At 46.9% G+C, this 12415-nt stretch overlaps 1 protein-coding gene across 1 annotated transcript in view; it reads right to left on the bottom strand.

The window, feature by feature from the left end:
• Positions 1 to 350: 350 nt before the first annotated feature.
• STAC (SH3 and cysteine rich domain) overlaps positions 351 to 12415 on the bottom strand; it is a 74017-nt gene continuing 61952 nt past the window's right edge. Inside the window, exon 11 of the mRNA XM_013948135.1 lies at positions 351 to 449. Coding sequence (XP_013803589.1) covers positions 351 to 449 — 99 coding nt within the window. The remainder of the gene's footprint in view (positions 450 to 12415) is intronic.

Raw genomic sequence — 12415 nt, forward strand, 5'->3', positions numbered from 1 at the left:
ACGTGAATTTAGTCCTTCAGAACAGGACTGTCTCCATCAGGGTTGTAATAGTCATCTTGCACCAGAAATCAGTTCAGACTTTTTTTTTCCCCTTACCTTATTCCTATTAGTTTCCAAGGGCCTCTCATTTCCCCAGTGGTTTCTGACTATATTTTCTTTCAATCAATCCACTTTTTGTATTTCTTAGTGTTGCTGTGACAGTCTAAATGTCTTTTTCTTCTCGTAGTTGCAGTTTTCTCGCTATTCCCTGAACATCTGCAAGACAGCCCATCTGGGTTGACACAGTGTGAGATGAGGCAGACAGGTATTGCCAACAAAGGGCTCCTACTGCAGCAAGTGGGCTGTTGAAATCAGATGTTTTCTAAGACATCTATGGGGACAAAGCCTTTCTTCTTCCCGCTGTATACTTTGATGAAGCCATCGTGTTCCTTTTCAGAAGTCACGCAGATCTGAATGCAAAGAAGGTATGACAATAATAAACTCTTTGCCACGATCAGGCGACACATTATTCCAGGCTATTTAGCAGGTGGGCCAGACTTCCTGCCAGTTACTCCCGTAAGCAGAACAATCATTTTTAGGCTCTCATTGCTTTGACTGCTTTGACTAGCTCATATTTTTAGCGACAAACCTTCCCCCCGCCTCCCCAAAGTGCCGCATATGCATAAGATGCATCAAAACCAGGAAGAACTTTGTTGTGGATCAAAGATTTTGAAGCTTGCATTATGACTTCGACCTACTGTAACTACCATAGTTTAAGGTGGACATTGTTTTCTATGTGTGAGGGAGAAATGGGTAATTCAGACCATGAGCTATCCGGCTCCCTGGACAGTCAGTGGTGAAAAGTAATCGCCATGCCAAGGCGAGTCACTTGTAGTATCTGATCTGAACACAAGCATATTCTCTACAGCATGTTTAAGGAGCCCAGGTACTCCTCAGATGGACAGCAGGTTGTCTTATTCAGTCATTCCTCTCACCAACAGATGCCTATGCCGGTCTTGGGTGCCAAGTCCGAATATGCTGAGAGTGTGTTTGCATAGCACCTACTCCAAATGGAGCCAATTATGGCCCGAGCATATGGTCTTTACAGTAATACAAATATTACATCACAGTAAAGGTTTGCATTTCCTAAAGACCTTCGTGATCTCTGATACTTCCTTTTTAGGGCCCAGCTTGAGACACTTTTGGCAATGGCTGAGCACTTGTTGCCTGAATGCCTAGCAGCACAGGTGTTTCAGGCTGGGCACTTGAGCACAGAGGCACTCAAAATTAAGAGCTGCTTTCAAATATCTGTGCCAAGGAACTATGTATTTCCTCTTAATCAAGTAAGATTAAAAATTAAACAGAAAACTGATAGTCCTATTGAGAGTAACTCACTGGTTTCTCATGATGCAAGTGCCAGGTCCTTAATGCTCTCTGTCTGGACTAACACTCAGAAGGGCTTTGTCTGATAGTTATTTGTGATGTTTAATTATAATAATTCAGGAGGTATGAAATGAACAGAAATGGCTCTAAAATGTTCCCAACTAAATGCATTTCAGCATGACTATTATGGATTGTACAGTGACACCTAAATGCCACATCTGAACTCTGGGCCGGTTTGTCCTCCTGCTGTTACATACGTAAAATTTACTGACACTGCCAGTGGGAAAAGAAAGGTCTTAAGAAAGAGGTGAAGCTGCATCATATTTGCCACCAAGAATATTTGGAAATGCTCAGGTGCATCTCTGTACCTGCAAATAAGGGTTTGGAAAGCAAATGGGCTCATTAGTTTTCTTACCTGAGCTACCTACTTAGTACTAACTGAATTGAATCCCTGGGGTAGAATGACTGAGCACACCAATAATGCTGACATCCAATTAAAAAACATAATCTATTCTTGTTTGGGCTAAAGCACATGGAAACAGTAAGAGAGGCATGTAATTTATGCCACTTAGTCAAGGTACTGTCGCAAAAAAGCCAAGCTATTTGTGGAAGGAATCCCTAGCACAACAGCTGCTCCCACTCCGGCCATGTCACTGTCAAAGCAAAAAGATGCGTAAAGCACATGTACACAGAAAGTTGTTTCTGACTATTGCTAGAAGTTGGTCTGTGGCTCTGAGAAAGACTATGAAACCTTAAGTGATGTGAGAACAAGCCTGCAAAGAAGCACCAGAGTAAGGATGACCAAGCACGGCAGAGTGTCCAAGAGTAGAAAAGAGCATCTTGGTTGAAAGACCCTCCTTCTTAGTTGATCTGTCTGTGGGAAAAGAAGCCTTTGCAACTTCTCTGCAAATGGACTTAGCTTTTCCAAAGGTACACCTGACCCTCCCTGTGCTCTCTTCCTAACTAAAGTCTGCAAGACCTCTAGTTTTTGGCATGAGCAGGGAAAAAACAAACAAACCCAACATCTCCAGATGGGGCTCCGCAGAGGTCTGCACTGTTCACTAGCAGCGCTGCCTCTCACGCTTAACCTGAGGCTTGGTGCTCAATGTGTTGCAGAAACAGAGTGATTTTCCCCAATGTCTTGTACAGTCAGCAGCATGATTTGTTGGCAAAGTAAAAAACTGGATTTCCTGAACACTGCTTTTCTCCCTCCTTGAAGAGACAAAATGATGGCAGATTTGGCCTTTTAGAAGTTTTTTTGGTTCTGCTGCTGGTCTGCTATTTGAGTTCTCCTGATGTCAGTGGGAATGCTCTGCTATGGTAATAGCTTTAGATCTTCATTGGGTATGAGGTACATAACCTTTCCACAAGAATTTCTCTCACACTCTATACTAATACATAAATTGGAATTCTCCCAAATTCCAGCTGAAATGCTCTAACACTAATACACTAACCCTTGAATGCATTGGCTCCTGGCTGGCAGTTTTTTCCACTCTCTCCCAAGGAAGGGCATGTGTCTGGAGGGAATAGAGAGCATGGCCACAATATGCCACACTTTGCTAATCCTGTGCCAGTCAGAGGTCCTGGGGGGCTGTGGCAGCTGCTGTCTGCCACAGGTACACAGGTACAAAGCCCTGGAGAGGCTCCAAATACTGCAGTTTCAGAAACGAGAGAACACAACACAGTCTTTAGCCACTTTTGTCCTCATCGCCTTTCGCGAGCGCTGCCCTTAAGCTCAGTTTGACCCAAGGTTTTCACCCACAAGTTGTAGCTTTGGGATCTGGCTCTTGACTTTCTTAGGTGGGTGTAAATCAAGGGTAAACCCAGGGATGTAAATAGTGGTATCCAGAGTTTTGGGCTTGGCCTGATGAAGCAGCTGCCACTGTGGACTAGCCGTGGTGACAGATGGCAAGCGTGATGGCTGTGAAGGTACAAGGGTACCGCAGCTGCCAGCAGGCACTAACAGCTTGCTGCGGTAAATTGGAAGCTGCTTAAAATGGCAACTACTCAGGCTGGCATGTTTTGGGGGAAGGCTGCTGTCCTGCCAAGGTAAATGAGCAGCAACTCCCCAGTGAATTTGGTAGCAACACAAATGGAGGAAGATTTTTTTTTTTCTTCAAAAAACAAAAATAAAAAGGACTCTGTTTCAAGAGATTAGTAATGGGGTAAGCCATGGATTAAGCACTATATCTCAGGCTGTTTCTGAGTCATCAAGTGGCCCTCAGAAATAACTGAAAATGGGATGTAATATTAGAAAGTCATTTCCACATTCTCCTGTTTCATTTTGATAGAAACCCCCCCCCCAACAAAAAACCCAACTGTTGGAATTCTGACTCTTTTCTGAACTTATTAACATCTTCTGTTCTCAGGAGTTCATATTCACCAGGCAGCTCCATGGCAGATGGGGGAGATGAACAATTGAGCATAGCTCAACACAGGCAGCGAACAGACACAGCAGTTTGTGCAGGAGTGTCTGGGCTCTGCTTAGAACTTTTGAGGACCTTGTTGGAAGTTGTGCGGGCTTTCTGGGGACCCCAAGGAACTAGAGGGTATTTGCTGCTAACAGGAAAGGGGAGCTAGGCAAGGACAACTACAGGAAGCCTTAACTTCTCTTGGGAGAAGCTCTAGCTAGGTGTAGCTGCCTCTAAAATGCTCTCTTGGTTGTCCCTGATCAGAGGGAGTTGGGGCCTTTGATCCAGGTGGCCCTTGATTAGGGCAGGTCAAGCACCCTGTGAGTCAGTGCTAGGGAGAGGCCTATATAAGAGCCAGGCCCAGAGTGCAGGGAGCAGAGACAGCAGTTCATGCAGAAGGGTGCAAGAAGGCACCTTTGCTTCCAGTCCTAGTAGTGTATGCTTCCTCAGATATGGCCATGACACACTGCAGAGCACACTCTGCAGTAGCTGTTGGAGTTGCTGCATCAGCTGTGTCAGAGGTTTTGACCCAGACAGACCTTCTGACAACAGATGCAGCTCTACAGGTCTCAGGCTGTAGGGAGTGCTTGGGGCCTCTCGGTGAGGCCTGGGCTGGCAGTCAGCTCTCCTGCAGGAGGTGTGCTGCTGTTGATTAGTTCTGTCATCAGGTAAGGGAGTTACGGGAGGAGGTCAGTAGGCTGCCCAGCATCCGAGAAGATGAGCAAGAGATAGGGTATTCTTGGAGACCATACAGCTCCAGGAGTCCCAACCCCCCACAGCAGTGGAGTTGCTGGAGGGCTCTGTGCCGTGTGAAACGGTACATAACACTGTAGAAGAAGGCTGGAAACTGGTCACTTCTTGTAGGAGGAGAAAGGCTCCTACTTCTCCTGAAGACTGGCATTTGAGGAACAGGTTTAGTGCCCTCCAGGATGAGGAGGAGCTAGGCATGACTTCAAGGGAAGCAACTGGGCTGAAAGACCCTGTGCCTTGCCGGAACGCCCAGAAGAAGCAGCGGGTGATTGTTGTGGGGGACTCCCTGCTGCAGGGGACGGAGGCATCTATCTGCCGACCTGACCTCATGTCTAGAGAGGTTTGTGGCCTGCCAGGGGCTTGAATATGAGATGTCATGGAAAGATTGTCAAGGCTTGTCCACATGTTGAACTATTACCCTCTGCTGCTCTTCCATGTAGGCATTAATGATACCAAGGGCAAACTGGAGACCATCAAACAGCATTTCAGAGCTCTGGGGATGGTGGTCAAGGGTCTGGGAGCCCAGGTCATTTTCTCCTCAATCCTGCCAGTGAGGGGGAAGGATGGGAGGAGGAGGAGACAGATTTTCCAAGTTAACAGCTGGCTGCGCCGCGGGTGTTGGCAACAGGGTTTTGGTTTCTACGACCATGGGACCCTGTTTGAAGATCGACAACTGATGGCGAGAGATGGGATCCACCTCACGAGGCGGGGCACGCGGGTCTTTGCCAACAGGTTGGCCAACCTGGTAAGGAGGGCTTTAAACTAGAAAAGATGGGGGAAGGGGAGAGTTATAGAGACAGTCAGCAAAACACGGCTCAAGTTGGGATGTCTCCAGCAGGTGCATGCAGCCAGGGAAGTGCACATGGGATGTGGCTATGGAGGATCCTCTTGTATCCCTCCTGGGAAACCTGCATGCTCGATCACCTCTCTGAAATGCCTGTACACCAATGCACGCAGCATGGGGAACAAACAGGAAGAACTAGAGATCTGTGTGTGGTCGCAGAGCCATGATCTCATTGCAATTAAAGAGACATGGTGGGATAGCTTACGTGACTGGAATGCTGTCATGGATGGCTACGTGCTTTTTAGGAAAGACAGGCCAGGAAAGCGAGGTGATGGAGTTGCTCTTTATGTGAGAGAGCAACTGGAATGTATTGAGCTGTGCTTAGGGGTGGATGAAGAGCGAGTCGAGAGCTTATGGGTAAGGATTAAAGGGCAGGCTAGCATGGGTGACACTGTTGTGGGTGTTTACTACAGGCCACCTGATCAGGAAGGGGAAGTCGATGAGGCCTTCTACAGACAGCTGGAAGTAGCCTCATGATCCCAGGCCCTGGTTCTCATGGGGGACTTCAACCACCCTGGTATCTGCTGGAAAGACAACACAGCTAGGCTCAAACAGTCCTGGAGGTTCCTGCAGAGCATTGGTGACAACATCTTAACACAGGTGCTGGAGGAGCCAACAAGGAGAGGTGTGCTGCTGGACCTCATACTAACAAACAAAGAAGAACTGGTGGAAGATGTGAAGGTTGAGGGCAGCCTTGGCTGCAGTGACCATGAGATGGTGGAGTTCAGGATCCTGCGAGGAGAAAGCAGGGCAATAAGTGGGATCGCAACCCTGGACTTCAGGAGAGCAAACTTTGGCCTCTTCAGGGACCTACTTGGAGGAATCCCATGGGTTACAGCCCTAGAAGGAAGGGGGGTTCAAGAGAGCTGGTTAATAATCAAGGATCACTTCCTCCAGGCTCAAGAGCGGTGCATCCCTATGAGTAGGAAGTCAAGCAAAGGAGGCAGGAGACCTGCATGGATGAGCAAGGAGCTCCTGGCAAAACTCAAACAGAAGAAGGAAGTATACAGAAAGTGGAAAGGGGGACAAGCCACTTGGGAGGAATATAGGAATGTTGTCAGAGTATGCAGGGATGTGAGGAGGAAGGCTAAGGCCCATTAGGAATTAAATCTGGCAAGAGATGTCAAGGACAACAAGAAGGGCTTCTTCAAATACATCTGTAGCAAAAGGAAGACTAGGGAAAATGTGGGCCCTTTGCTGAATGGGGTGGGTGCCCCACTGACGAAGGATGCAGAGAAGGCAGAGTTACTGAATGCCTTCTTTGCTTCAGTCTTTACTGCTCAGGCCAGCCCTCAGGAACCCCAGACCCTGGAGACAGGAGAGAAAGTCTGGAGAAAGGAAGACTTTCCCTTGGTGGAGGAGGATCGGGTTAGAGATCATTTAAACAAACTTGACACCCACAAATCCATGGGCCCCAATGGGATGCACCCATGAGTGCTGAGGGAGCTGGCGGATGTTATTGCTAGGCCACTCTCCATCATCTTTGAAAGGTCATGGAGAACAGGAGAGGTGCCTGAGGACTGGAAGAAAGCCATTGTCACTCCAGTCTTCCAAAAGGGCAAGAAGGAGGACCCAGGAAACTACAGGCCAGTCAGCCTCACCTGCATCCCTGGAAAGGTGATGGAGCAGCTCATCCTGGAGGCCATCTCCAAGCATGTGGAGGACAAGAAGGTGATCAGGAGTAGTCAGCATGGCTTCACCAAGGGGAAATCATGCTTAACCAATCTGATAGCCTTCTCTGATGGAATGACTGGCTGGGCAGATGAGGGAAGAGCAGTGGATGTTGTCTACCTTGACTTCAGCAAGGCTTTTGACACTGTCTCCCATAACATCCTCATAGACAAGCTCAGGAAGTGCAGGTTAGATGAGTGGACAGTGAGGTGGACTGAGAACTGGCTGAATGGCAGAGCTCAGAGAGTTGTGATCAGCGGCGGCACAGTCTAGTTGGAGGTCTGTAGCTAGCGGTGTCCCCCAGGGGTCAGTACTGGGTCCAGTCTTGTTCAACTTCTTCATCAATGACCTGGATGAAGGGACAGAGTGCACCCTCAGCAAGTTTGCTGATGATACAAAACTGGGAGGAGTGGCGGATACCCCAGAGGGCTGTGCTGCCATTCAGAGAGACCTGGACAGGCTGGAGAGGTGGGCAGAGAGGAACCTCATAAAGTTCAACAAAGGCAAGTGCAGGGTCCTGCACCTGGGGAGGAATAACCCCCTGCACCAGGACAGGTTGGGGGTTGACCTGCTGGAAAGCAGCTCTGCAGAGAAGGACCTGGGAGTGCTGGTGGACAAGTTAAGCATGAGGCAGCAATGTGCCCTTGTGGCCAAGAAGGCCAATGATATCCTGGGGTGCATCAGGAAGAATGTTGCCAGCAGGTCGAGGGAGGTGATCCTGCCCCTCTACTCAGCCCTGGTGAGGCCACATCTGGAGTGCTGTGTCCAGTTCTGGGCTCCCCAGTACAAGAGGGATGTGGCACTACTGGAGCAAGTCCAGCGAAGGGCTACAAAGATGATTAGGGGACTGGAGCATCTCTCTTATGAGGAAAGACTGAGAGAGCTGGGCCTGTTTAGCCTGGAGAAGACAAGGCTGAGAGGAGATCTTATTAATGTGTACAAATATCTTAAGGGAAGGTGTCAAGAGGATGGGGCCAGACTCTTTTTCAGTGGTGCCCAGCGACAGGACATGAGGCAACAGGCACAAACCAAAACACAGGAAGTTCCATCTGAATATGAGGAAAAACTTCTTCCCTGTGAGGGTGACAGAGCACTGGAACAGGTTGCCCAGAGAGGTTGTGGAGTCTCCTTCTCTGGAGATATTCAAAACCCACCTGGACGTGATCCTGTGCAATGTGCTCTAGGTGATCCTGTTTGAGCAGGGAGGTTGGACTAGATGATCTCCAGAGGTCCCTTCCAACCTCAACCACTCTGCGATTCTGTCTAATTAGGAAATGATCCTTTAAGTTGCACGCTCATTAACACTCTCCTGTTCCTCTAAGTCTTGTGCTTTGAATTTGGGCTCAAATGGAAAATTCTCTTTGTTCACGAGCGACTTTGAACTCTCGATATATATGTATATTTTTTGGCTGCTGTCTTTTGCTTACTCTTCTCTCTCCTGTATCTTTAACCTTTCTGTCAGCCACAGAGCGGTTCTGACCAAATAGGAATTTGGTTATGAGGGCAATGCAGTTTCAAGAGATGTCCTGGAGCCTGCAGACACTGCCAGGCCAAGGGGTCTGAAAGCTCAAGTCTTCTATTTATCTGTAAGAATGACACAGGACAGTGGCACTGTGAGTTTCTGTATCTACTTCTGCCACTGCATTAAAGTCCTTGCCTTGGTGAACTTTGTGGATGGAAATGATAACTAGTTCTGCTTTCATGCCCAGTCAGTCATAGTGCCTGTGATCATGACAGGTTTCATATCAGCTGTTTCATTAGCTTTTGGACTGAGAAGACCAGCTTGTTTTACATATGGCCCTTAGGGTTTTAAAGATGACCTACACTAGACTGGATCAATAATGGTTTGCTCTCAGGTTCTGGACTCTTCCAAAATTTGTGTGCCAGAGCATCTCTGAATGAATGGGGACAGATATCCCTGTTCACCAAACTGACATCATTGGAAATCAGAGACAGCTGGAAAAAAGCCCTTTTCCCCTTAAGCCTAGATTTGAGCTGCAGCATTTATTGCAGGGGAGCACACGAGGAACTACAATATCACTTTCTGAGCTGGATTTGTGGTGTAAATGGTTCAGTCTGGATGCGTAAAGCACTGTGATGCAGCTGGTTTTCAAAGGCAGCTGAACCATGCTCTTAGAAGTCCAGCTCCTTTTGGACTATCTCAGGATTAAAAATGGGGGGGCCTAAAACCACAAAGCATCCAGACTAATCTAAAGAAGTCCTGAGCCTGGTGGAGCACCTGAAGCTGGTGACCTGGCTGCAATCCTGCCTTGTTGAACTCAGTCTCCGGAGAGGCTGGGCTTGTGTTTAAGCCCATTCCTAGGCTTTCCTGAGGTGGCTGTATTTTTGGGGTGTATTTGGGAGTTTCGGCATCAGTGGCGTTCAAGTCCAGCTTTGGGGGAGGATCAGAGTTGTACCTAGCTGCTAACATGCATGTGCCAAAAAGTCGCTCATTTTCAAATTCAGGTGACGGGGTGTTGGGGTAGGAGAGCAGTGCATCCTTTAAGCTCCAGTGCTATGGGACAGCAAGGCTTAAAGCTCTGCTTTGAAAGTTGTGATTGTTACAATAACAGCGGCCCATTTGCAGTCACTGCAAAAGCCAGTTGGGAGACTCCTTTTGTAGCAGAGCTAGTTTACATTAGTGACATTTGGAAAAGATATCCATTGCAAATTGGATCTGTTGCATGGAGCTCTGTGTAAAATCACAGTCCACTTTTGGATGAGCAGAGAGCTTCTGATTGCCAGCCTTGTAACAAAAGTTGTGGTTTGGGATCGCTTCTATTGCACAAGATCACTTGTGCAATTTAAAATCAGTTGTGTTATTTAAACACAAAGGGCCCAACTCTGAAGCGGTTTATATTAATGTGACTGTAGATGTCAATGGGGTTGGCAGTGAAGGGTGAAGTTTTTTTTTTTTTGAAGAGGTTATTTCCTTTAGTTTAAGTAGCATCTGAAGGGAGGAATAAAAACAGACATTCAAACAATAGATTATGAGTTGCTTAAAAATAAGCACCATAAAAAATGTTAAAGGCATTTAAAAAGAGATGCTTTTCCAAACCCTGATGATACTTAAATACACCTTTTCAAAATGGTGCCTTTGGTCACATCAGAGTCTGTAGTCATGCAAAGAAGCATTTGTATAATGTGTGGTAATGAATTCAGGTAGGCTGGAGCAGAAGTTACAGGCTGCATAAAACTTTATATATCCAAGTGGTGTTACAGTCATAGTTGGAAATTATGCAGCCAGTATTGTGTGTGGTGGCTTAAAAAAATGCCTTTTGCCTTCAAGTGTAGCTGCCCAACCTGAGAACATTCACACAAGGCACAAAGAGGAGGGAGTCCTGTAGTATACACCATGGGTGGTGTCAAGCAGTGTACTCAAAATTTGCACTATGGTAATGGGTTAAGTTTTCCTGCTGGCATATCTTCCTCCCCTTGCTTTTTAGAAAAGGCTCTGGACTCTTGTTAGACCCTGCAGATTTCAGTCTAGTGAACTAACAATATAAAATAGAGAGAATCTGCCCTATGACAGTAATAGGAAATTATTAGATCAGTTAGAGTTACGATTTTTTTTTTTTCTATTGAGATTTTTAGCTAAAGTGAGGCCTGGCAGGACTTGGTAGCAATGAATAATCTCCCCTTCTTGCTAACCTGGAGGAAGCCAGTGCCTTGCATGTAGTAGATGCACTACACTCAACATTACTCTGCACGCTGTGACCAGACACAGCTAAAATCGCTTGTTACATCCCACAGAAATCCCCAAATGGAATGAAAACCAAAAAAAAATTCACCAAACTTTTCCCAGGAGCCTTATTCAAATGATTGTTTTTTCTTTTTCTGCCCACTCTGTTTCTCAGGGAAAACAGTGTGGAAATTAAGGATGGAAAATAAGAGGAATGCCCAACAGCAAGAAGAAAGGAAATTTGATTCAGGAAACGTAAAATAATTTTTTAAAATCAAAAACTCCTAGCAACAGTTAAAATGTCTCTCACAACAAGAAATGTTGTTCTGTGGTGAAAGCAAAGGTGTTTGGCTGAAAAAACAAAACGGAAGAGCAGTTGCCCTTTTGTGCCGTTCAGGCAGTGGATGCTGTGGTGGGCATGTGGCTGGCAGGCTGGGCTGGGTGTCCCTCTACTTCTGCCCCCACGCTGCTGCTGCTGCACATTGGCCTGTGGCAGCTGCCAGCTCCTGCCGTGGGCTGTCACGGGGGGCTTGAACCCTGTCTGGGGGCACAGGGGAAAGCAGATGAGTGGCCACAGCCTCCCTGCAACTGTCCTGCCTAGAAATTACTCAAAGTAGTCTGGAAGTGCCCTGGCTTTCCCCTTTTGGCAAAATTTGTGTGAGGGTGGAGCAGGACCTGTTGGCTCCACTCCTTTCCTCTGTGCACTCACAGGTTTGATCTCAGCACCGTGGTTTATACCAAACACTAATTTCCTTTTCTTCTTCTGAAGTGTTTCCCAAGTGGTGCAAGAACCCAGCAATATTCATGCGCAGCCTCAGAGTTTGCATGGGTCTGAGATCAAGAGGAGTAAGTTTGCTAAAAGCGAGAAAAGGATAAACTGAAGAATGGCTTCATGCCTTCGTTTACCTCTTGCCCTAAACAGCGACGGTGAAATGCTTCTGACTGCCAGCTCCACTGGGTGCATGCTATGAAAGAAGGGCCATAGGATGTCCTCGTGTTTCCATAGGGCTGCCAGACCTGCCCGCTTGCAAACTGTGATCTTGTGAGGAACAACACAGGGAAATTGGCCTGTGCTGTTTGCAGCAGTAACTGCATTAACTGACAGGATCTGACATGCCCCCTGTTACAATGGGACTCAGACTGTGACTGTTCCCTCGCACTGGCTCACCCAATTCCCACACTCCAATTTCCCCAAGTTCTGTCCTTGTGCATAGTTTATACCAGAGCACAAAGGGTGCAAAACCTCTTGTTCTGCTTTGGTAGTGCTTTTCCCTCTCTATGCACATATATAAACAATGAAAAGAGGCACTGGTTAATGGCATAATAGGGCTGTGGTGAACAGTGTTTCTTGATTTGCTTCAGTGGGTAAAATTAAGTGCCTTATCTCATTCTAGCAACTTCAGGGCTGTCCAATGTACTATGTGCACTGTTAAAATATATTCTGGTTGCTGTATTGTTACGGCTTCCTTAAAGAGCAGGGTATTTCCAAGGATTGTCAACATACATACATACATTTTTCTATGGCACAAGGCAGCAGCAAAAGGATGAATTAATGATACCCACCGCCAGAGTTAAGTGCTACATAGCTCTCTCTTAAAAAAAAAGAACACCTATGGTGCTGAATTGAACACTGATGCTGCCTTCCGCACTACCTTATTAAAATCAATGGCCTTCCAGGCACTGCAAGGCAAACTC

This window comes from Apteryx mantelli, chromosome 2 (assembly GCF_036417845.1).
Source record: "Apteryx mantelli isolate bAptMan1 chromosome 2, bAptMan1.hap1, whole genome shotgun sequence".
In the NCBI taxonomy this organism is placed as follows: Eukaryota; Metazoa; Chordata; class Aves; order Apterygiformes; family Apterygidae; genus Apteryx; species Apteryx mantelli.